The sequence below is a fragment of the Cladophialophora yegresii genome (assembly GCF_000585515.1).
Source record: "Cladophialophora yegresii CBS 114405 chromosome Unknown aczIN-supercont1.7, whole genome shotgun sequence".
NCBI lineage: Eukaryota > Fungi > Ascomycota > Eurotiomycetes > Chaetothyriales > Herpotrichiellaceae > Cladophialophora > Cladophialophora yegresii.
The window spans coordinates 1,613,801-1,637,613 of NW_006913051.1; the positions used below are offsets into that span (position 1 = coordinate 1,613,801).

General features: G+C 53.8%; 7 protein-coding genes across 7 annotated transcripts; 4 read left to right on the forward strand and 3 right to left on the reverse strand.

Annotated features, from left to right (window-relative positions):
- Nucleotides 1–5: 5 nt before the first annotated feature.
- On the reverse strand, nt 6–1,277 carry A1O7_09702 (peptidylprolyl isomerase; the record flags this gene model as incomplete). The annotated part of the gene is made up of 1 exon (XM_007763688.1): nt 6–1,277. One exon carries the CDS (start codon nt 1,275–1,277, stop codon nt 6–8), a length of 1,272 nt encoding a protein of 423 aa, XP_007761878.1.
- Nucleotides 1,278–1,771: 494 nt separating this feature from the next.
- Nucleotides 1,772–5,182, forward strand: A1O7_09703 (uncharacterized protein; the record flags this gene model as incomplete). The annotated part of the gene is made up of 2 exons (XM_007763689.1): nt 1,772–3,810; nt 3,874–5,182. 2 exons carry the CDS (start codon nt 1,772–1,774, stop codon nt 5,180–5,182), a joined length of 3,348 nt encoding a protein of 1,115 aa, XP_007761879.1.
- Nucleotides 5,183–6,207: 1,025 nt separating this feature from the next.
- Nucleotides 6,208–7,464, reverse strand: A1O7_09704 (murein transglycosylase; the record flags this gene model as incomplete). Its single annotated transcript, XM_007763690.1, has 1 exon — nt 6,208–7,464. One exon carries the CDS (start codon nt 7,462–7,464, stop codon nt 6,208–6,210), a length of 1,257 nt encoding a protein of 418 aa, XP_007761880.1.
- A 3,406-nt stretch (nt 7,465–10,870) lies between these two features.
- A1O7_09705 (uncharacterized protein) lies at nt 10,871–11,788 on the reverse strand (the record flags this gene model as incomplete). Its single annotated transcript, XM_007763691.1, has 1 exon — nt 10,871–11,788. One exon carries the CDS (start codon nt 11,786–11,788, stop codon nt 10,871–10,873), a length of 918 nt encoding a protein of 305 aa, XP_007761881.1.
- An 825-nt stretch (nt 11,789–12,613) lies between these two features.
- Nucleotides 12,614–14,498, forward strand: A1O7_09706 (uncharacterized protein; the record flags this gene model as incomplete). The annotated part of the gene is made up of 4 exons (XM_007763692.1): nt 12,614–13,061; nt 13,212–13,886; nt 13,930–14,051; nt 14,127–14,498. 4 exons carry the CDS (start codon nt 12,614–12,616, stop codon nt 14,496–14,498), a joined length of 1,617 nt encoding a protein of 538 aa, XP_007761882.1.
- Nucleotides 14,499–16,328: 1,830 nt separating this feature from the next.
- Nucleotides 16,329–17,923, forward strand: A1O7_09707 (uncharacterized protein; the record flags this gene model as incomplete). The annotated part of the gene is made up of 3 exons (XM_007763693.1): nt 16,329–16,601; nt 16,684–17,766; nt 17,822–17,923. 3 exons carry the CDS (start codon nt 16,329–16,331, stop codon nt 17,921–17,923), a joined length of 1,458 nt encoding a protein of 485 aa, XP_007761883.1.
- Nucleotides 17,924–19,525: 1,602 nt separating this feature from the next.
- A1O7_09708 (uncharacterized protein) lies at nt 19,526–22,287 on the forward strand (the record flags this gene model as incomplete). The annotated part of the gene is made up of 4 exons (XM_007763694.1): nt 19,526–20,150; nt 20,205–20,655; nt 20,727–21,084; nt 21,136–22,287. 4 exons carry the CDS (start codon nt 19,526–19,528, stop codon nt 22,285–22,287), a joined length of 2,586 nt encoding a protein of 861 aa, XP_007761884.1.
- Nucleotides 22,288–23,813: the final 1,526 nt, after the last annotated feature.

The following is a 23,813-nucleotide window of genomic DNA, read 5'->3' on the forward strand; positions in this document are numbered from 1 at the left end:
GCTCCTCAGTCGAATGGGATTGGCCGCAAAGCGCCCGACGTGCCCAAGCGTTTTCGCATCTCTTCTCCTGCTGCCACTGTACTAGGCACCTTGATGCCACAGCAGTCGCCCCAGTAGTCGGGTTCGTGGCCGTACTCCTTCACATGCTGCATTCGTTCCGCCTGCGCCCGAAGTGTCTCTGGATCTAGTTGGCCCATGTCTTCGGTGCCCGGGATTAGGCCGCCAAACAAGAAATGTTGCATAATCGGTAGTTTGCCGAGGACTTCCTTGGTGAACATCTTTCTCATGCCATCTTCCACCTTTTGCCAGCTCTTTGCGCCCGAAATGTCGTCCAGCATTGGGCTGTGCCAGCGGAGTCCCTTGACGGTTTTGACACTATCCACCCACCGGACTTGGTTCAGGTAGATGTACTTGTCGCCTTCTTCCTCCAGCACGACGTTGTTGTGAATGGACTTGGGCGTAATGTAAGGGTGCCCGACCAGCTGACTGGCGCCGAAGAAGAAGGGGAGAAATTGATAGTCATCTAGCCCCCACACACCGTGACTGCCGGCTGGCTCGAGGTAGTAGGTGCTTTGGATCTTCCGCATAAGGTTGAGGTAGCGAACGAACGTGTGCAACACAAGCGCCGGGAAGTCCTCTCCTTCGATCTGCTTGAGCTGGTACAGACATAACAACCACATCATGAAGTTCAGCTCGTGACCCGATCCATAGTCGAGCCGTTCCTCTGAGCCAAAGCAGTTGATTAGATAGACCGAGACCTCTTGTATGGCGGCCTCGTTCTTTATGCCCAGCACTTCCAAGTGTATCCTATCCACATCTCTGACAATGGCCTTGTGCAGGCTACGGAAGACTGGGTTGCCGAATCGTGATCCAGTGTCAAGTGGAGGGTACCGTTGCAGGAGCGATTCAATGGCGTCGAGGACGGCGTCGAGGCGTTGGATTCTGGCTGACAGACGCTGCGAGTCGAGGGAGGAAATGGCGCGACCGCGTACGCAGTCGGCCAATGTGAAAATCCATGCTTGTATCAAAGAGTAGGCAGGCGAGGCTAGGAATCTCGTGTGATCGGCCGGAGACAAGATGCGCTTGACCGGAGTCGTGAAATGGATGGATTCAAGCGCTGGAGGAGCAGGTAATGGAGGTGTCTCAGGCGCTGGTTCCGTTGGCGCTGATATTCGAGGCGACCTTCTTTGCGTTCTCGGGACGAGCTTCGGTATCGAGTATGGTTTTGTTCCATTTTGGGCCCCAGCGTCACGGGCAGTAGCCTCCGAAGAGGTCATTTCGGTGAATGGCTACGTTGATATGTTCTGTGGGAGAGTCTATTGTTAGAATCGTTGTAAAGCCCCCCTGCGCATAGCCAGTGCGGAGTCCTGGGAAATTCAGAAATCCAGGCCGAAGAAAGCCCTGGAAAGCCACTTGTGGACCAACTGTTTGAAGCGACCCCTCACGGAGTTACGAATGCCCGTTCCGAGATGAACCACTAACGGAATAACTGCTCCGACGGTGACTGTTCCGCTTCCGCAAATGGCGATTCGTCCTAATTCGTCCCTGTTTACACAGGTTCCCAGCAGAGGAGAGGTGTGAGAGGTCTGTTGACTTGGACTCCATAATCTCCCTGTCTGCCTCGACATTCTGTGTCAATGTCCAGTCGCTCTGGGCTCACCATGACTCTTGGATCGCATTCGACAGCAGGTTACTAAGTACCGCTGAGATCCTACTTGACCATCGGACGCCTTGGGTAGTAAACTGCAACAACCATATCGCGGCCTGTGAAATGCAGTTGACCAACACAGGCACCGAAGGGCTTGCCATGGAGCGGGCCAGCGAGTTCCTATCTCAGTCTACCCAATCCTCTCCAGAATGGTGTAACCAGAAAATCTTCCAGAAGAATCGTCTGGCCCCTCGCTCGTACTTCATACCAGACACTTCGATCTGCCTGAATGGGAAGTGGATGTTTGCCTACTCCTCAAGTCCACAGGAGGCACCTGATTGCCATGTGATTAGCACGCAGCCCACGACCGCGTTTGATGATGGGGATGAAAACTGGGCGGCTATAGACGTCCCTGGACACTGGCAACTCCAAGGGCATGGCAGACCTCATTATACAAACGTGGTATTTCCATTCCCTGTTTGTCCACCGTACATACCCACAGAGAACCCAACAGGGACCTATCACCGCAGCTTCACGGTGCCCTCGTCATGGGACGAGTCGAGCCAGTTCAGGCTAAGGTTTGACGGAGTCGACAGCGCATTTTACTTGTGGTTGAATGGCACACAGATTGGGTACTCCCAGGGGAGCAGGAATCCTGCTGAATTCGACGTCACAAAATTCGTGCTTCGGGATAAGCCCAATTACGTTGGCGTCCAGGTGCTTCAATGGTGTTCAGGAAGCTATATCGAGGATCAAGACCAGTGGTGGCTTTCGGGTATTTTCCGCGATGTGCATCTTATTGCGTTTCCAGCTCGCGCGCGAATTGACGATTTCTTCGTCCAAACGCTCTTGGACGAGGGCTACAGGAATGCGGCGCTGAGTATCGATCTTGATCTTGCACTCATTGACGCCGCCTTGGTATCATTTGAGCTGAAGGACAGCGAAGGCAACATTGTTCATAGAGATGAGGGCATCAAAGTTGCGGCTAAGTCTACCAGATATGCTCACTCAATCAAGGTCGATAATCCGCACAAATGGACTGCCGAGACGCCATATCTGTACCACTTGCAGATCTCCTTACACGATTGTGAGAGAATCCTGCTCCAGAGGACCCGGCACCGCGTGGGCTTCCGCTCTGTCGAGCTTAAGGACGGTAACATCTGCGTGAACGGCAGGCAAATACTGTTCCAAGGGTCAAACCGTCACGACAATCACCCGCACCTCGGACGTGCCGTATCGATGGACTGGGTCCGGCGTGACCTCCAACAAATGAAAGCACACAATATTAATGCAGTGCGATGCTCGCACTATCCCTCCCATCCCAGTCTACCGGGACTCTGCGATGAATTGGGCCTCTGGCTAATTGACGAGGCTGATCTCGAGTGCCATGGCTTTGACGCCGCTGTTGCCGCCAACCTCAGTCTCGAAGGCCTGAGCTATGACGAGAAGGTGGCTCGAACATCCAAGGACGCGGCCAGTTACACATCTGACAACCCAGACTGGGAATCTGCCTACCTCGACCGGATGCATCAGCTCGTCGAGCGAGACAAGAATCATGCGAGCGTCATCATCTGGTCTCTGGGGAACGAGGCCTTCTACGGCCGCAATCACGCTGCAATGTCAAGGTGGGCCAAGCAGCGAGATCCAAGTCGCTTAATACATTATGAACCAGACGCTCAAGCTCACACCACAGACATGATTTCCCACATGTACACATCTCCAGCAGAGTTGAAGAAAGAAGCCGAAGCCGAAGGCGACAAGTTTGCGAAACCAATCATCCTCTGTGAATATGCTCATGCGATGGGCAATGGACCAGGCCTTCTGCAGACGTACCAAGACCTGTTCCGTGCCCACAGGCGCCTTCAAGGCGGTTTCATCTGGGAGTGGGCCAACCACGGTCTGTGGAAGAAAGATCCTGATGGCAAGAAATACTATGCCTATGGCGGGGATTTTGGCGACGTCCCTAATGACGGAACATTCGTCATGGACGGACTGTGTCATAGCGATCATACGCCCACGCGAGGTCTTGTCGAGTTGAAAAAGGTATTCGAACCCATAACAGCGAGGCTTGACAATGACCAGCTTGTCGTGCAAAACCATTACGATTTCGTGGGGTTGGAACATGTCAAGGCAGAATTTGTGGTACACAGTCTTGGACAAGGGTACGTTCCCACTCGAGCCGTGCCTGAGTTAAGAACAACCTCACTAACCAAGCATACAAGCAGGTCTCGATTACTTTCAGCGGGTGAGCTACTCCTGCCTTCGATCTACCCAGGCCAGGAAGGCAGGGTACAATTACCGGAAGAAGAGGTTCTCCGATTCAAGAACAACGAGGACGATGGCGGCGACAACGAGTGCTGGTTACTCGTCACATTGCGCCAGAAGGAAGATAAACCGTGGGCCAAAGCCGGCCATACGATCGCGTGGTATCAAACACAGCTGTCGAAACCACGCACGAGGAAGCCTTCCCAGCATCAAAGTCCAGGCACGTCATCACCCTCGCTCACCCTCGCGACCACTCGTCTGGCCTATACCATCACCACTGGATCCACGACGATAACATTCGACCGCACCAGAGGCCATATCTCCTCCTTGACACACAACAATCACCCCCTACTAGTCGACACACGCGTCGCAAGCTACAATCCCGCCTCCCCGTCTCCGCTCTTCGCCTTGGACTTCTGGCGTCCCCCCACGGACAACGACGCAGCATGGCAGACGGGCGAGTGGAAACGTTACGGTCTGCACCTGATGACGAGCCGTTTGAAGAGCATAGTTGCACACGCTGACTCGGACTCGAATTCAACGTCTGCCACAACAGAGAACATGACGATCAAAGCCGCGACGATAACAATCCGCGCGCAACATGTCCTCGCACCACCCAGTCTAGCATGGCACTTTGACACCACCACAACCTACACAATCCGTGCCGCGTCTCCACGATCACCGTCCTCGCGCACCAACGAATTCAACCCTCAGGTCGTCATGAAGGCCCACACCCATCTCCGTCCCCGCGGTGCATTCCCACCAAACCTCCCGCGGATAGGACACAACATCCAGCTCTCCCCCGCGTACACGCACGTCAAATGGTTCGGGAGGGGTCTCCTCGAGAGCTACAATGACAAACGCCTCTCCCAGCGCGTGGGCGTCTGGTCGAGCACCATCGCGGACATGCACCAGCGGTACGACGTGCCCCAGGAGAACGGAAGTCGGACGGACGTGCGATGGTGTTGTGTCGAGGCTCCTCAGACCGGTGGTTTACCTAGCCTACGAGCGAGCTACACGCCCGGGCGAGACCCGGCAGATCGTCCGCACATGCAATTCTCAACGCAACTATACGACGCACTTACTGTGGAAGAAGCAGCCCATCCGTGCGACTTGGAGCTCGAGAGCGCACGCAGGCGTGGCGCCGTATGGAGTGTCGATGCGGACGTCGCGGGTGTGGGTACCGCGGCGTGTGGTCCCGGCACTGAGGAAAAGGATCAGGTCTTGACGCGGGAGAGGGAGTGGAGTTTGACGGTGGAGGTGTTGTGAGCGTGTGGTCCCGGCACGGAGGAGAAGGATCAGGTCTTGACGCGAGAGAGGGAGTGGGAGTGGATTTTGACGGTGGAGGTGTTGTGAGTGATTGCATGTCCAAAAGAGTGGCGTGAGTCAGGACAGGGAAGATTACGGAGCATGGCGATCAGGAGATGCCGGACAGGAGAGGTTGGAGGTGCGAGGAGAAGGGAGGCGGAGACGTGCGAAGAAAGGGAACATTCGAGTAGCCCACGCAGCCATACGGATAGATAAAATATAAGAGTAGACGTCTATGTGAGCAACGGAATGTAGCTGCCAGCTATACGAGCAGATGCGGACACTCAGGAGAAAATTGCCCTTTTGCAGTGAACTCCTCTTCGATCCAAGAGAGGGCAATGCGGTCGGGATGACGAGACTAATCAAAGAGAAAAACGAAGGCACAAGCACCGTGTGGTTGCGCTGTACGACACTACAGTAATGATCTGAGTAACCCGGACGGCGTTATCTTCCCGGATCGACAGAGCAGAAAGTGATAGACAGTGGACGACGTCCTCCTACAGTATGACACGACAAGAACAGATCATGTCGGTTTTGACATCCAATGCTGGACGACCAGTATAGTACCGCTTGCTTTGATATCCCCATTATAGCAAATCTGGTGTGATCCAACATTTTCAAATGTCTTGTTCTGTCGAGCCCCTTTTCAAGATATAACAGCATCGAGCACCTTTCGTCCCTTCCAACTGTCTTCACTATCCAAGTCGTCCTGACCACAAATGGGAAAACACATCGTCCACCGCCACAGGGGCTCAGATTCACCATGCCCCTACATAGCCTCTTAACGAATACAATGCTCAAGGAAAACCAGACGTCAACGCCGGCTTGATGGTATGCGACGAGAAAGCAATGAGATCGTAACATGTACAGGTATTGTTGTCAATGATCATCTCAGTTCGAGATGACATAGGTTGCAGTACCGGAGATGACAGATACCTAGAAGAGTAGATTAGCATCAGGATTAGACAGGCTGGGGACAGACGTGATCAACTTACAGTGCATCCTTGGGAGTTGCATCCGGTGGCGCCGCAATATTGGCCGTTGGAGTATTTGCAAGAGCCGGACAGATTGCCCTTCAGCTCCACGGTGCCTTGATATTGCGCATTTGTCGTAGGGGAGTTCTGGAAGATGGACAACCAGGTGATGCCGCCCTTGGCACCGACGCCGAAGTTGATGGGGGCGTAGTTGCCGACGTTGCCACCAGGCGATCCCCACTGGCAACCCACAGCAGCAGAGGTGCCGATGGGGTTCAAGTAGTACTGGGCGGACGTGGACTGTCCTTGCCATTGATAGTACGAGCCAGCATCCGGGACGGTCAGTTGCTCCGTCTCGCCGGGCTGAAGTTCGACGGGGATAGTCTCGGATTCAGTGCCAGGGTAGTCGGTCCGGCAAATGGCAACCACAGAGCCAGCGCTATTGGTAGCTTGGACACCACCAACACCTGGGATGCAAAGGCTGCTCGAAAGGCCAGGGTTGGTCAAGCGGAGCTTGCCACCAGTGCATTCCAGGCCACCCACGGATTGGCCTGTCGCACCCTGGGTCGAGGGCCATTGGGACTTTTGGTAGCCGGGAGGGCAAGCATACGAGCACATCATGCCTTCGGTGCAAGACTCGCCGGCGATGCCAGTGACAATGTGGTTGACAAGTCCACCTGCGATGGTAACTGCTTGCAGACCCGACCATCCGGCCATACCCAAGTAATCGAGCGATACAGCACCATACTGCGAGGGGAAAGTGCCACAATCCAGTTCACCATCAGGGAATGGTGCGTCAACACCACCGCCGCCAGACGAGTACGATGGAGCGGAAGATTGAGCAGACCCCCAGCTAGAGGAGGACTCGCTTGGGCTAGACCAAGATGCAGATCCGTAGAACTCGGCCGCCGCTGCGGACGAGATCACGGCAGCTGATGTGGTGGTGCTGGTGCTCGACGTACTCGACTCTGCCCAGGTTGACGTAGGGGCAGAGCTGCTGGTGGTCACAGTCTTAGAGCAGACACCGGGGTCCTGACCATCCACAAACTTCAATTCATTGTCCTGAAGACCTTCACACACCTCTTCAGCAGTGAGCTCCTTTCCATTGAGCATGTACACATAGTCGGTCGGGCCTGGAGCCCAGGCTGTTTTGGTGACGTCGCGCTCGTTCAATTTATGCTCGTGGAAGCGTCGATGCTTGTGGACATGAGGTTGGGCAAGAACCGCCGTGGCGGTGACTGCCGTCAAGGCAACCGAAGTGAATCTCATCTCGACGGTGATTGCGTGTGTCGATTGTCGTAGCGATAGGTCGCGGCAGTCTCTCAAAGACTGGCAGTCAGCCGAATGTGAACGAGTGTATAGGTTAGGTGACGCTGAAGAATACGAGGCTCGTCGAGTCTGTGAAGCACGGCCGGCGCGTTAGTCTTCCTCGAGTCAAGTAGAACGCGGTTCCCGATGAAAGAAGGGGACAAAGCAAGGGAGAGGGAGGCCGTTCGCAGGGTCAGGTGGGCGTACAAAGCCAGAGACTCATATGATCAGTGCTGGAATGCTGGGACGCGGAGGCTCGAGTGCTCGCTCTCAAGGGAGGAGGTTGGCGCAAAGGGGGTGCTGAAAAGGAGTGAACGAGAGAAAAGTCTCTCTGGTAAAGAACGTGAAGCCAGCGGAGGGCAAGAAAGAGGCAGGGTGAGTTGGAAGTGAAATGCAGTGTTCGGTCTGTTCTGCAACGGGATGAAATGGTTATGCAGGATTGAAAGGGAAACGGAAAGGAGAGACGACGAGGCACATTTCTGGGCGCCAGGCACTCGGCCGCTGGGCATGGGGCTGGTTGGGTGGGCCATTCTTTGTCCCTAACATTCAGGAACAGGCCTAGCATGGAGCGTCCCCCCTGCCCCTTCCACGCCCATCAATGGCCCGCGCTGCACCACAAAGAGATTGCGGCCCACAAGCGGCGCCTTCGATCTGCCGCTAACAAGCTGCTTGACCCAAATTGTTTGTCCACGATTGCTCGCGCCCCTGTCATTGGTCCTTCCTCTGCCCAAACAAACGAGTCTGAGGACAAAGCAATGGCCATTCCGCTATGAACTGTGACTGCCCATGAACCATCATTGCGAATGGCATCTACCGTTAGATGAAGCGGGCAAACGAAAGTAATCAATGACCGACGACGATCGCTGCGGCGGTGACGAGATAGCTAATCAAACGGAGATGGATCACCGAAGAGCAAGATGGAGCAGACCAAGGTTTTGATAAGAGGCCACGCACGCAACGTACGCGAATGCAGCTTGCTTGGTTCGGAAGACTGGATACTCACAAATTTCCCATTCACAGCAAACAGCATGAGTGCAACTGCTGCAAGCAGACTTCGATGCCCTTGCTACTTTCCGAGAACCTGGTTGCATCGGAGCATCACGATGGCTTGTTGAAGTACAACTCGTGCAAAGGGGGGATATTGGTTGCCGATACGGAGTAACTGACTATGTGAAGTCGAGCCGCCGGCTGGAAATCACGACCAACTTTCCAGATGAACTTTTACGTGGGGTATCGAACATCTGTCGCGGATGCTGCTTGATTACGGAGTATCATCTTGGATGATTGTCCTCGTCACGATGAATGAAGCATCCTGCAGGGATGGGTGGTGACCAAGGCATTTCGACAACGCTGTCCTTCATGCCGCTCACGGTGCGTTCGAACTCCTCATGGCTTTCGTGTCCCCGCAATGCTGGGAAGAAACATCGACTCCATCTGGAACCGCATGCCCAGCTTGGCGGTTTGGCGTTCTTGTTTGTTGTACCCCGTATGCGGACAGAAATGGTCAATGTTGAACATTGTGCAACCCCCGACGTACCGATTATCGTCGTGTTTGTGCTTCCCTGCAGCAATACCGTGTGGATGGGCCGAGCGATCCCAAACCTCCAGTTGATGATTGCTCGCGCATGGAAACGCATCCTACCTTGCACAGCAGCAGCGCGATGACAGATTTGGAACACGCGTCTGGCATATGGCAGCAGACGCAACCAAAGCTGCTGTGCGCACCCCAGCCACCACCAGACCTTAAGATAGTGGGGGTGAAGCCTTTATGCCAGCAAAGCTCACAATCTCAGGGTGTCGTCACGCACATTATTCTCGTAGTCCAGGTTGCTGGTTCAGACGAATGGCACTCGAGCACCCACGATGTCAAAACACACGTCCTGACTGTCCAAAACACAATCTTCAAGCCACCACCTGCAGTGTGGGCCCCCGTCAAACTTGTCTGCTGGAACCAGTGGGGCACAGTCGCAGCGGAGGAGACCAAGCGGCTGTGCCTGTGTCAACTTGTTGCTCGCGGCAAACTTTAGTGGCTGCATCAGATGAATTAAGTAAGATCTGGCGGTACCTTATCGAACCTGGTCCAACCACAGCCGCAGATCGCACAACCTTAAGCGACGCTAGCTGGGTATCGATCGGCCCCAATTGACCGCCCAGGCTACGACTGTGTTTCACCATTTCCAGGCATTTATCGCCCTGCAATTTGGAGTGCAGCTGCAAGCACTTTAAGCTTCTCACTTGTTGTTGCATCAAGACTCACACCAACTCTGCCGAACACGAGCGTGAAAATGCTGTTCAGAGAAGAATTAGGGCCGGGAGGGCTGAGCGGGAAGGAACGCCAAGCAAGAAATGGCAGATCCAAATGACGTGCAGGAGCCCGGGAAATTTTCCGAACCACAGCCGCATGAGCGTCTGACTTTTGACGAGTACGAGGCTGGCTGGCCTGGCCCTTTGACACCATCACGCGGCTCCAAGCTTCTGTCAATGCCGCCGCATGCCATGCTCGCCGACGATGACGACATGAAGCTCGTGGATAACGCGACCTTGCGCTCTGACCATGGCAGGAACGACGCGATTCTGTCCCTCCGGCCCCCAGTGATGTGGACCCCATGACTGTTTGGCGTGAGGATGACCGCCTAAACGTCTCTGGATCTGTCGATTGTCCGGCTATCGGCAGCCCACACTCGGTCTTCTGCATTTCCCATGGTTTCAACCCGATTGCTTGTCCTTGCAGAGATCTGTGAAGGAGACTGCCCAAGTCTGCGTATTTGCGATTGACAGCTGTCTGCACGTAACGGACAATGGGCGATGCACAGAGGGCTGGCGTCGCGGACTCTATCTCTGAGCTCAAGGCGCCGCTGTAGCATATTAGACGAAACGGTGGGAGCCGATTTCTGGATAGCTTGGAGTGCGACATCGACCTCAATGACCGAAGCGAGGTAGAGAAGATGAATTCCAGGCTGAGGTGGCGCGCTCGAATGCGTGGTTCGAAGTGGCGGCATCGCACAGGTAGTTCTTCACAAGATTCCCGTGTTAGGCGTTCAGAGGCAGGACGATTGTACTCTCCGGTCCTTCATTCCAGCAAAATCGATTCATCCAATTCAACCAATACTTCGCCCTGACCCTCAAGTTAGCATGACTAGCCAGCATATTCCTGCAACGAAGCGATCCAGCCCTGACGACCGGTCGCCGACCACCCAACTCATTGCCAAAGCCGCAGTCATTTCAGCCTGAACGTCGTTTCTGAGATACAACTAATATCTCGATCAGCTGTGCCACACGCATTATTGTTAGTGGCGCTAGAAACCCTGGGTAGTATAAGTCCAAAGACACTTGATGAACGCGCCCCATTCATTGGAATTGACAACCATCACCTTTTACTCTGAACGGGCGTCGATGCTATTGCTAGAACCACGACCAGACTCGCGATGATGAGCGAGCCGGTTATGAATGAAACTGCAAAGATGCTCCCGCGACTGGCAGGAAATTTGCCTCGGATAATCCAGTACTGAGACTCGAAGTAGCGGTGAAACCCAATAGCGAGAATGACCATGGAGATCGCGATGAAGGTTGCTCCAAGCGGTTTGCCCACATGTCGCATCCTCACGGCGCTGGTTTCGGTGTTGGTACCAGTCTCGACGCTCCCTTCGACATTCGAGGCAGCGACGCCACCAGCTGGATGTGGTGACAGACCCGTCGGTGGCAGGAGAAGGATCTGGTCGAGGAGCGTCGGTCCCAGCGTCGGAGGGCTCGTCGGAGCCGACATGGATGCGGCTACCTGTTGAAGGAACGGTAGAAGTTCAGCTGGCACGGACTGGCCGAGGAGCGGCGACAAGGGTATCGTCTGGGTAATACTCGACGTCGACTGACTTTGATTGGACAAAGAACTGTTAAGGCGAAAGAGCTGGGTGACTGCTATGCCAATGCTAGCGAATGCTAAACTCGTCCTCAGCCAAGCCAGAAAGGTCCTTTCCAAGGCCAAATGATCTCGAGCTACCGAGCCTTTGTTTTCTAGTGTGACTGAACCATATTTCTCGGACGCGCTCTTCAACCACTGGGTCACCCGGCTTTTCTTCTTGCCTTCTTCCTCATCACCGTTTTCGGGGCCAGCGTCGTCGGCGTTCACGAGAGTTGATGAGGTGGGTTGTGATGGAGTACTCGAGGTTGTCACCGTGCTCTGGGGATTGCTCTCGTTGGTGCTGTTGTAGCGACGGTCCGTCTGGTTTTCTGCCGCCCGAATTGGAGTAGACTCGTCCGACTCGCCTTCGCTCCGCCGGTAAGACGACATTGGGGACTGAGAATGAGTTTTGGTCCCTTGCGAGAAACGAACGCTTGACTGTCGGCGGGGTGGTTTGGGGAACGCAGATGGAGTAGAGCTGTACTGTTGAGTGCCATCGCGGTTTTGATCTTGCATCGTCATGAATAAGAGCTTGCTGAAAGCAGTGTCAGCAACAACGCTGATTAAGATTGACGAGAAGCCTCCCTATGGAGCTCCGGCAAGCATCGAAGGGAGATCGCGCGACGGAGTTCGATAACATCCGTGCATTAGGACCGTCCTCGAGTCCGAATGGGAGTCATTGATTGGGTAGATGAAAGAGGTGAACGGAGACTTGCTGGGTGTTTATGAATGTCGTGCGCAGGCCCAGGCTATGGCGTGATTCCCAGAACACGAAATCAGAGGTCCTAATTAGCTTTGGGTGGATTGGCTGAAAGAGAAGCTGAGAAAGGCTTGTGATTCATGCCATGCTCGCCATTCGCAGTACTCGAACTACAACCTGCATTCGTGGTTACTGCGCGTACCTGAGAATGAAATCATTGAGATGTCAGAAAGAGGAGAGATTTGGTGATTTTCGTTGAGAGGCACGTCATCAGAAAACTCCGCGTCTTTCTTTACGAGTACCTGATGAGGCTGCCTGAATTGTGGGAAAAAGATGCCTACAGTAGCAAGCGAATGCTGGGGCCTGATATGAATCGATGCTGGGGTACAACAGGCCGCCACTGTGTCTGCCGCCCCTACTACGTAGGTATAGATTCGGCCTTTCGAAGATAGCCTCAACAAAAGGACCTCAGCTGGTAATCTCTGACAAGAGCCTTTTCGCCCAGAACAAGCACCATGGCAGATATCGCGATTGACACAGCTGTCCGGAGGGGAGAGTCACCCATTGGGTCGACAACCAGTGTCGCCGCTGGCCACGCAACGGAACAACTCCAGGTGCAAGAGGCCAACGAGGAACCGGTCCAATATCCTACCGGGCCGCAGCTATGGCTCAATGCTGGTGCAATGATGTTGGTTTGTTTCTTGCACGGACTGGATCTGACTATTGTTGCTCCTACCGTACCGAGCCTGACGAATGAGTTCAAGACCGTCGCTGATATAGGCTGGTACTCCGCCGTGTATGGACTCGTCTTGAGTGCGACAAATTTCTTCTTTGGAAAGATGTACACCGTATTCGATCTCAAGAAGGTCTATGTCGCTTCGGTGGCCACGTTTGAGCTGGGCTCGGTGATGTGTACTTTTGCTCCCAGCTCGACTGTGTTCATCCTAGGCCGTGCAGTAACTGGTATGCTGCTTCTCTATACCTTCGCCCTCCATGCGGTGGCACTGCAAACGCTGACATCTATTGCTCTTACCAGGTCTTGGGGCAGGCGGCCAGGGTACGGTAGAGACGGGAGGTGGTTCTTGACTATCACGCGCTCACGGCTTTCTTCAGGTATCGGAGTCATGACTTTCATCTCTCGCTCGTTCCCAGTCGAAAAGAGGCCGATGATGAACGGCATCATGGGTTTTGCTCAAAGCTTTGGTTTGGTCAGTGCACCCGCCATCGGAGGAGCTCTCATCGATGCATTCAGCTGGCGAATCTGCTATGGTATCAATATCCCGCTTGGTGTCATCGCGATCGTCGGTTCGCTATTCTGGATGAAGGACTTGTTTCCCAACCCAGACCTCCAGCTTCCTCTGCGTGAGAAGATCAGGCGTCTGGATCCGGTCGGCACCGTTCTCGTCCTGCCTTGTGTAGTATGTCTGCTGCTCGCACTGATCTGGGGAGGTACAAAGTTCGCCTGGAATGACTGGCGAGTAATCTTACTTTTTGTCCTGTTCACGGTCCTGAGTGTCTCATTCGGGTATGTCCAACATCGTCAGCAGGAAAAGGCTATACTGCCGCCACGTATTATGAAGAATCGGACCGTGCTTGCAAGTGCCCTTTTCTGCTGTTGCACCAATGGCATTCTTGCAGTCACCGAGTACTACATCGCCATCTATTTCCAGGGTGTTCAAGGGTACAGCGCCGCGAAGGCGGGTCTCTTGGGTCTCCCGATGATTGTTGGACTCGCCGTCACTTCTCTGTTGGCTTCTTTCAGCACAGGCTGGATTGGGTACTATACACGTAAGTTCGCAGCTGTAATCGAGGCTTTCGCTGACCCGCCCAGCATTTCTGTTCGCTACCAGCATTTTCGCACCGATCGCTTCCGGCCTGTTAACCACCTTGGAACTGAACGACAGTCCGGTCAAGGTTGCAGCACTGTTGGGCTTTCTGGGCGTTGCTGTCGGCGTAAGTTCTACGTTTCTTATATGGGCTTTTCCGATTGCCTTTCCGACAGAGGAGTGGACTAACGGACATTTGCAGTTTGGCATCCAGCAACCTGTCACGGCGATAATGACCGTGCTATCGCCAAAGGACATCCCCATGGCCATGGGCGTGCTCGCGCTTGGTTCTGGGCTGGGATCCTCTGCATTCATTGCGACCTCTGCGACTCTCTTCCAGACCAGACTGGTGGCCGAAATTGCTAATCACTCCCCTGGGACCAACACAACAATTCTAGAGGATCACGGCTTGTCCGACTTACGCAAGGTTTTGGGCCCGGATCGCCTGCAGGACGTGCTTCTCGGTTACAACGGAGCCGTCATCCAAACGCTGTATCTCCCACTTGGGCTCGGGCTGCTCACCATCGTCGGTTCAACATTGACAGAAATCAAATCTGTTAAGAAAAAGGACTAGGGCGATGGTAGTGACCTGAGAATAATTGGCAGCGTATCATCACAAGCTCGCAAGCTCACGCTGGCAGGTATCATGATGTCCAGATGTTTACGATGTGTCTGTATGGCAATCGAGGAGACTCGAAAGAGCGCGCCGGCTGTTGAATCCTTGGATGAACTAATACTGCTGCAGTCGACACGGTGCTGACTAAGTACTCTACAGCGATGGTGGCGACAGCACTTACGGGTAATCTGGACAACAATGGGGTTTGACAAGGCTGAATATCTGGCACGGTCTGCTTTTCATCAGATGAGGCTGCCATTGATGAGACGTACAGACCTCCACAGCAATAGCGTCGTCACGATGGACCATCGTCACAGAGCAGCCCCTTCGCACCTGCTTTTTGGCGTGGTAGCACTTCCTTCTGAACTCTCACGCGCAGATCGGTCTAGCACTAGCTTCCCTCTCTGACGTACTTGTCATCGACACTATACGAATTGCCCTTTGATCGAGATGACATCCTCGCTTACCCTTCGGCGTGAAGCCTTTCTCGTCATCTGCCTACCCTTGGCCGCAGCAATGGTGGCAGGGGGAAAAGACATGTCAGAAGAAGACGAAGAACATATCTCATGGGGTCAGTATTACGCAATAAATTCAAATCCAGCTCACTGCGGTGTCACTATCGCCTGTAGCCTCAATATACTTCGACGAAAAGCGACCACAGAAGGCTGACATTGTCGCTTCGCAGGCACCTGATATCATATCTCTTGGCTTTTGCTTTTGTCTTTCCCACACGTTCGCCTTTGTTATTCAAGGTCTCCCACTCATATCCTTTGCACTTGCACAATGGGATTGGTACAACCCTGTAGCTTGCCAAGTCCGTTGAGCAGATCAGCGCATGTGAAGATGACTCGGTTCTCATACGAGCATGCGGTGAAAGGCGGATTCCTGTTTGGGCTGCAGTTTGACTTTGCTGGTCCACGAAGGGGACGCTTCGAATGTCAGGTTCCACCAGATATGTGGTGTTTTTAGTTTCAAGTCCAAGGTCCGGGGAAAGCCAAGTCAAGAAGAGCTCGTGTTGATCACAGCTCCTCCAGGAATCCGTGGCGGAGAAATCAGCTGCACGGCTATGGCGGGCTCGCAGCTCTCTCAATATCGTTCCACCATGAGACAGAGGCCTGAGCCCGGTCAATTAGTCTGCAGTCGGCCTGACGCTTGCCGCCAGTTGCATAAGGCATAATCTTGGCGGCTCCTTGCAGGGCGGGTTTCAAAAATAGTCCCCGAAGAGGAGAGACCGCGACGCACGAGACCAGTTGGGATGAGAGGGGTATGGACGAGCACCAGAAACGGTTATGGGAAGTTACGAATCAAGTCGACTGACGTCAGAATGAGAGGCAGGCTGATCAGCGCGGAAGAGACTAAATTCGGTCTTTGGCGTGATGGAGAAAAGTTCCAGGATTTTCTGAGGCTTGGGTTGACGACCTTGTGATGTCAACATCTAAAGAACGCAGCGCCAGTCGCTCGGAACTAAAACAGGCAAGACAGGCTAGACAAGTGCCGATCAACTTCCACGCTTTCGAGATGGCTCACATGGCTCTGTGACCAAAAGTGAAGCTCGAAGGAAGCTTGCATACACAGTACTGTGTAATCCAGCAAACACCGGAGTGCGTTCGAAGCATCGAGTGATCCGCTGTTTTGCCAAGAAATAAGAGCTTGGCAAAAATTCCCGAGATTCCCCGACGGCAGCAACTCGGTCACTTCCTGCTTGAGGATCATCAGGGACGTATCGAGGGCGACACGTTCACCAAATAGCCCTACGCCCAGACAAACACTGCATTCTGCCTCCTAACAATGAGACAGGCTTTCTTGCCGCTGGAGAACCTGCGTACATGGTCTCACTTCAACGACGTCAGGCTTTTCGAAGCTTCAATCGAGCCCCACATCATTGGTGAGGATGGCAACGAGAAGGGCGGCGGGCTACAAGCCGACGCCGAGCATGGGCCGGGGAAGCCCTTCCTCGCAGTGCCCCTAGACCTTGTCCTGTCCAGAGAGCGAGTTGAGCAATGTGCGAAAGCAGACCAATATTTGAAAGGGTTGATCGAAGCTGCTCCGTCCTTGTTAAAGGTAGGTTGCAAGCGGTGGCAGCTCTGAACTTCCTCTCAGGTAGGTGCTCCACGATAAACTGACGGTCGCAATTACATGACAGACTCCGCGCACGGCAGTGCTTCTATTCCTTGTCTACCAGATGACCATCAACAGCCCAGATTGTCAGGGCTATGGCCTGGGAGTTGGCAACCCCTTTGCCGACTATGTGAAAATGCTACCGCATGATATTCTCCTTCCCACCTTCTATACACCAGAAGAGAGGGACTTGCTTACCGGAACTTCGCTCTCGGATGCGCTTGACCAGAAAATGATCAGCCTGGAACAAGAGTTCGACAGTCTGAAAACCTTTACAGAAGACATTCCTTGGTGCCAAAAGATTTGGTGGGACGATCGCACGGGCTGTCTGACTATTGAAGACTGGAAACTTGCAGATGCCATGTACCGCTCTCGTGCACTTGAGTTACCACGCGGCGCCGGCGTAGGCATGGTTCCTGTAGTTGACATGGCAAACCACGCCTCCGACGACCGCTACAATTCTAGATTCGAGGTTGATGAAGAAACAGAGTCAGTATTGCTGGTTGCACGAGACCACAGGACCGTCAAACAAGGTGATGAAATCACCATAATGTATGGCTGCGGAGGCGCATGTGAGATGGTTTTCTCATATGGTTTTCTGGAGGAGCACGCAAGCAGCGCAAGGGAGATGTTCCTTGGTTTGTCTATCCCAACCGACGATCCACTGCGTGTGGCGAAGATCCGATTTGCTCAAGAAGCCCCTGGTGTCCGCATCTATGTTGATGACTCAGATCAGGTACATTGGGAAAGCACTTTCGTCTGGTGGGCCTGCGTCAACCAAGAAGACGGTCTGGATTTCCGCGTGGAGCGAACCCTCGACGGAGAGATGGAGCTCAAGGCTCTATGGAAGGACAAAGAGCTTCATGCAGGGGCGCTGCAGTCAATCTTGGAGGATGATCCTTTCCGAGATGTGTTCGTTCTGCGTGCGGTAGTCATGATCCAGGAAAGGGTCGAGGAACAAGGCACAAAGCTCGCCACCAGTGAAGATGACTTCCAAAATGCCCTTGTCGGCGATCAAGTCAGAACCCCTGTCTATCAGACCATCGGAAGACTCCGGGCCCTGGAGATCGAGCTCCTTGCTCGTGCCTACGAGATGCTAGAGACAAAGGTGAGTCGTCGCGAAACCTCGCATCATTACTTCTACCTCCCTGACCGCTGTACAGAAGGCAGACCTTGTTGGTTCTACCGTTGTCCGCGCATACCTGGAAAATGGCCAGCCTCCAACAAGTGAATCCATCGGTATCAGCCCAGACGATTTCTCGTGAGAACAGCATCACAATACAATCACAATAGGATCATATGCAGTGTACAAGGGACAGCGTCGTCTGAAGTCCCCAAATTGCGCCAAGTCTTCACGGATAAGATCGGAGCTGGGGTCCCAGTGGTGTGAGAAGCGGCATGCAGAGCACAAATTTAGCAGTGCTCCAAATCTGGTGGGCTGACGCATGCATCGCCTCTCAGATGTTATCGTCGAAACCCTAACCACTGCCCCTACCCTCCGCCACGAGTTAAGCGGGCTCTCGTACTGTGAAAGTCACCTTGTACTGGGTACTTGTTTCAGTGTTCTGCGAGGTCCCACTCGTCCATCTCATTGTTTGCAAAACCTTTTCCTGCCATGCAACATCGCAGACCGGTGCAGGTCCTCCGTACTCGTGTCGATAAGGCAGATTTTCAGCTGGTGGCGCTTCTGCTGTCGCAAGCAGTGCATCATAACCAGGCTGGTGGTGCTAGGTACGTACTAGGACTTGTGATCGTCGGTATTGCATTGCATGAGCGACCCAGCGGTTCCGTTCCCAAATTGTGGCCACTGGGCATTTTTAGCGAAAAGGCTGCGATAATACTCGATTCACTTCAACTTCGAGATACTTGCGCACTCTGGCTACCATCATTCATTCGCCTTGTGGACAAACCCTTTCTCGGCGGCCAATGCTCGGCTGGGGGGAGGATTTACGGGCGGCGCACTGCAATTGGCCGAGAGACGCCTGCAGAGGCATGGCTGCACCGAAGACATCGACTCAAGACGACACGATTCGCTCTCTTGCATTTGCCGCTCTAGCTGTGGAGTTTTACCGCCGTACAGGTTTGCGGGGAGGATGGAACCGGGCTTGAAAGAAGAAAAGCACACAAGAGAAGGCTTGGACACTTTCAGCAAGTCGGAGGGCTCAGCTTACTCGGCTACACTTGGAGGGGTGGGGGGCTGATGGTCAACTGGGTATCACGGAGAGTCCCATTCTATGATTTCTGCGGAGAGGCTAAGCCCGCTCACGAGGCCCAGCAGGCTACCCCAAGCAGAGTCTTGCAGGTCTCGGCATTCAGCCAACGGCCACTGGCACCCCGCGCTGTTCTCTTTCCTCAGGCTTCAGTTCCCAGGCCCCAGGTGCGCCCCGCCCTCAACGGTCCACACGCTGCACCGTTGACTGTGATTTCACCCCAGAGTCGATCCATGACTTTCTGGTCCAAATTCCCTCCAACAAGAGTTGAGCAAACTCAAAGCGCATTCAGACCGTATTCGAATCCAGCCTCGACTGACTATCCTGCACATCCTTAGTTCGTAATCCCCTGCGAAGACTCGGCGCCGCTCCCTGGCCACTAGCGACGACCGCCACTCCTGCAGCGTCCATTCGATTTCCAATCGATATCCGGAGCGCCCTGATCTCCCTCGAAGGATCTCTGGACTGTCTCAAGAGTGGCATGTTGTCATAAGCCCTGATAACTCCTGCATCCTGTTCACACTTCCCCGGAAGTTCTGGACTCTTTCCTAAACCATTTCTTCTGAAGCTCCACTAGACTGAGACCACGATTCCACCGTGCCTGCGTATACATGTTCCATATCTGAAATACACCTTAAAGATCATACACTTGCCAATATGCCTGGTATACTACCGATGAAGATGATTAGGGTGGGGAGCAGCGCGGCGAGCCGCATTGCACAGGCATGCGACCGGTGTCGAAGTAAGAAGATCCGCTGTGATGGAGTCCGGCCATGCTGTACCCAGTGTGCCAATGTTGGCTTTGAATGCAAGACGAGTGACAAGCTGAGTCGAAGGGCATTTCCCCGAGGTTACACAGAGTCATTGGAGGACCGCGTGCGTGGGCTTGAAGCCGAAGTACGGGAGTTGAAAGAGTTGCTGGACGAGAAGGACGAGAAGATTGACATGCTCTCCCGCATTCATAGCTTCTCCTCTCCTTCTCGGAAAGGGTCGGACTCATCATCACCGTCGCAGGCCGTACAGGTCAAAGAGGAGGTCGAATCGGCGGCAGAAGAGGTATTACATGTTGAGATTCCAGCACCGGTACAGCCCAAGGCCTCCTCGACTGGTTCCTCCACCATACAATCCTTCATTGAAGCTTTTGACCAGAAAGTTCAAGAATCTGGCCGGCAAACGACCGGTGTCCCAATATCAGGCCTGCAAAAGGCTGTCCAGCCGACCCGGCGCACCTTTACTCAGGGCCCGAAGGTGCCTCCTAGAATTCTGTCGGATCAATATATCAGTAAGCCCTGACACGTGGGTCTCGCCTGAGCGGTCCGGTTACTGACTAGCACAGATCTGTTCTTTCAGGAATGGCAACCTTTGATGCCGGTGCTGCATCGCCCGAGTTTCCTGCACGTCTATGAGCAGTATCTCGCGAACCCCGAATCAGGGCACTGGCAGGACAACAAGCAAGCATATGCGCAGCTGTTTCTCATATTTGAGATCTCGGCATTGTCCAATATTTCAACACCGAAGAACAACACCCCATCATACGAGACTCAGTGGCGCAAAGCCCTCTACTCGACCTCGTCCACCGCCTCCCTCGCGACGTTGCAATGCCATATCTTGGCCCAAATTTGCTACATCCTGCGTGCCGACTACACTCATCTGGCGCGGCACCGCGGTATAGCCATCACCATGTGTCACGAACTGGGCCTACATCAAGGCCACAAATACCACAACCTGTCGCCGCTCGAGGCCGAGTCGAAGAAGAGGGTCTTCTGGTGCCAATACGTCCTCGATAAGTAAGGCTCTCCCAACCTTGTTCCGGACATGTGCTTTCTGCTCCTGGACTGCATGGCTGACGTCGAAATAGATTCACTTCCGCAGCTACGGGCACTCCCGTACTCCTCAGAGACGGCGACATCACAACCGACTACCCGGCTGATGTTGATGATGAGAACCTCAGCACTCAAGGCTTCTCACCAACCCTTCCCGGTGAACTTACCAAGATCTCGAGCGCTCTTGCACTCTTCCGCGTGTCCAGGCTTCTCTCCAAAGCGCTAGACACCTTATATCCCGCGAAAGCCAGTTTCCAACTTTCCTTGACCAAGCTACACGCGCTCTCTGATGAACTCGATCAGTGGTCAGAGGAACTTCCTGGCCACCTACGGTTGCGCTTCTGTAACGACAAACCTGCGACGAACCTGATCAGCTGCCGATCCCCGTTGTTGGTACGTCATTGTCTACCTTGTTGATCCGAACACATGCTAATCGTCTCACAGTCCTTGGCCTACTTCTACACGAGAAGCCTGCTTCACCGACCGTTATTATGCCATGGTTCAGGCAGTGCTTCCTCAGCCGCTGGCATCCTTCTAGCAACGGCAGGTAAGCACGTGCTACAAATCCTGGATCTGCTAGAAGAACGCCACATGAACTACACTTTTCCGTTGAGCAAGACCGATCTCTTATTGAACTCGGGACTCGCGATACTCTGGCAGACACTGGACCTGGAAGATGACAGTAAGCTTGTGAAAGACAACCAAAAGTCGCTGACCATGGTGGTTGGCATGCTGCACATCGAGAACGTTGTGATCGCCACGGAATTTCAGCAAGTCGCCGCCTGCTTCACCCCTGGCGAGGCGAGACCTCCCCTTGTGCCAAGCGCGACTGAACAGGCAGTGCCAACACGGAAAGTGACACCCACAATGCCTGCCCCTGTCGATTCGAAATCGAAGTCGGCCAGGAAGCAACTGCAAGCCATCGCGTCGAGATGGTCCTCGTTTAGCAGCAACAAAGGCAAGATTGATGATGTCCCTCGGCGGGCCACTGTGCCTCAGACCGGACCTACCTCTGTTCCTCATGTACACCGTGCCGGTAGCAGTGCTAGCCTATCATCCACACGGTCAGCGCCAGTGATGATGCAGATGAGTACGCCTTCTCCGCGGCAAGTCCACGCTCCCAATTTAATGGGAACTCCCACCATCAACCTGGATTACTTCCCGATGGGAGATGACTTCGGTGACTCGCAAACGAGGACCTCCTCGAGCACGATGCTGCCTCCTAGAAAGCAGGCCGCAACTCCGACGATGGCCGACAATTCCGGTTGGGACCAGTTTCTTGATGGACTTGACCCCAACACCTCATCAGTCTTCCCAGATATGTCGACCAGTAGCCAGCCACTGTACCAAGTCCCCAGCAACGATTGGGCGCCAGACACGTGGCAACTTTCGGGCGTGGATCTTCCAACGAAAGCAGCAGTGCCCAAAAGCCTGATTAGCTTTTCCGAGGAATCTTTGACCAGCGGCGACGACTTCCTGTTCAGCACCGCCGGCAGTCACAGTGGGTCCCTTGCGACGGCCGATTGTCTGGACTTGGCCGAGACGTACCGTGGCATCACCATTCCGGCCGACGATGAATTTGATTTTCACGAGTAAGGATGTTGATTTGTGTAAAGTGAGGTTGCTTGAATGTTAGGCGGGACATGTTTTTGCTTTGACTTCTGGCGGGGGGCTTCATATGGAAGGTGTAATCAGCATAATACCTTTTACGTGGAAAGGAGACATTGGCGGTGGAAATATCATGATACCCTAGCTTTGAAAAAGTTCATGGAGGCAGGTAGTGAATGTCTTTGGCGATGAGATGATGATATGTGGCTGAAACGAGGAAGAAGACGAAGGTGTGAGAGTTCAAGCCGTTACCGACGATGTGTACGAATGAGGCACTGCGATACGAGGATACCAAAGTCTATCATTGTGTATATGCTCCTAGTATATCTTCGAATCTGGGAACAATAGATAGCTTGGCTTCCTGAAGCTCGTTATACTGTCTATACGTCGTATATGGACTCCCTAAACCATGGCAAATTGTGTCGTTTGAGGGGAACCACATGTTGCTGGCTTCGCTTCAGCGCTTGAACAATGCGACATGAAATGATGGGACCACCCCTGTTGACTAGGTCTCGCGGTCTAGGTACTCGTCGCAGTAGCAGCGGCGGTCGCACAACGACGACGAGGAGGAGGAGGAGGAGGAGGAAGAGGAGGAGGAGGCAGCAAATCATTGGAATATGGCCTCGCACGGCATCAATCTCAGGGTGTGAGGAGAAAGATGGAGGGTTCAACAGGGTGTTCATTTTCTCGATGCAATGGGCATTGTCGTGTTGCCAGACGCCCATTGGCACTGGCCAGGTCCTGAATAATCGACAACCCATTCAGAAGTGGCGACTGTCCATGACTGTGAGTGTGGGAGGAGGAGCGAGATTCCATACCGGCTAATTACAGCTGATGTTTTGATCCGTCACGGTAGAGCCTACATTTCTCTCCCTATCCCACAGAGACTCGACTCGAGAGACGATGCTTCCACGTTCTTGGAGACCGAATACATCATGAGGGAGTATGCCAACGGGTCCGTGCTGTACGGGAATATGGCCTCGTGTGGCCTGCAGCTAGCAGTTTCAATGCATCAGGTCGTTCTCGAGGAGCCCAAGGAAGTTACCAATAACTGAGAAACATGCCTACGGGAGCCAATACCGCGACGATACTCTTCTCAGCTGCGACTTCAAGTTTTTACTGGATCAGGGCTTCTTCATCGGCCGCTTGATCTGAGATAGAAACACGAGCAGCAGCAGGAACATCCCCGGGCATGCACTTCCGTTGGTCGAATCCACCGAAGAATGCTCGTAATCCAAGGGCGAAGCTTGCCAGGGGATGTGGCTGTGAAGCTTCGCCTGGATCAAACCGCGCGGATTGATCAAGTTAGGCAAGTGCAACACCAAAAGGACAGTCGTCGACTTGCTTGGCGCTTACTGTCAAAAGACCATCGAGACCTCTGCAATCTAGCCATATCTTCACTGCCAGCGACTGCTTGGCCAGGCTCGCGAGGCTGCTTACATGGCACATACAGTATATTGGCATGGACGATGGATGCGTACAGACTGCCTGCCCGCTTTCCTCCACGCACCATG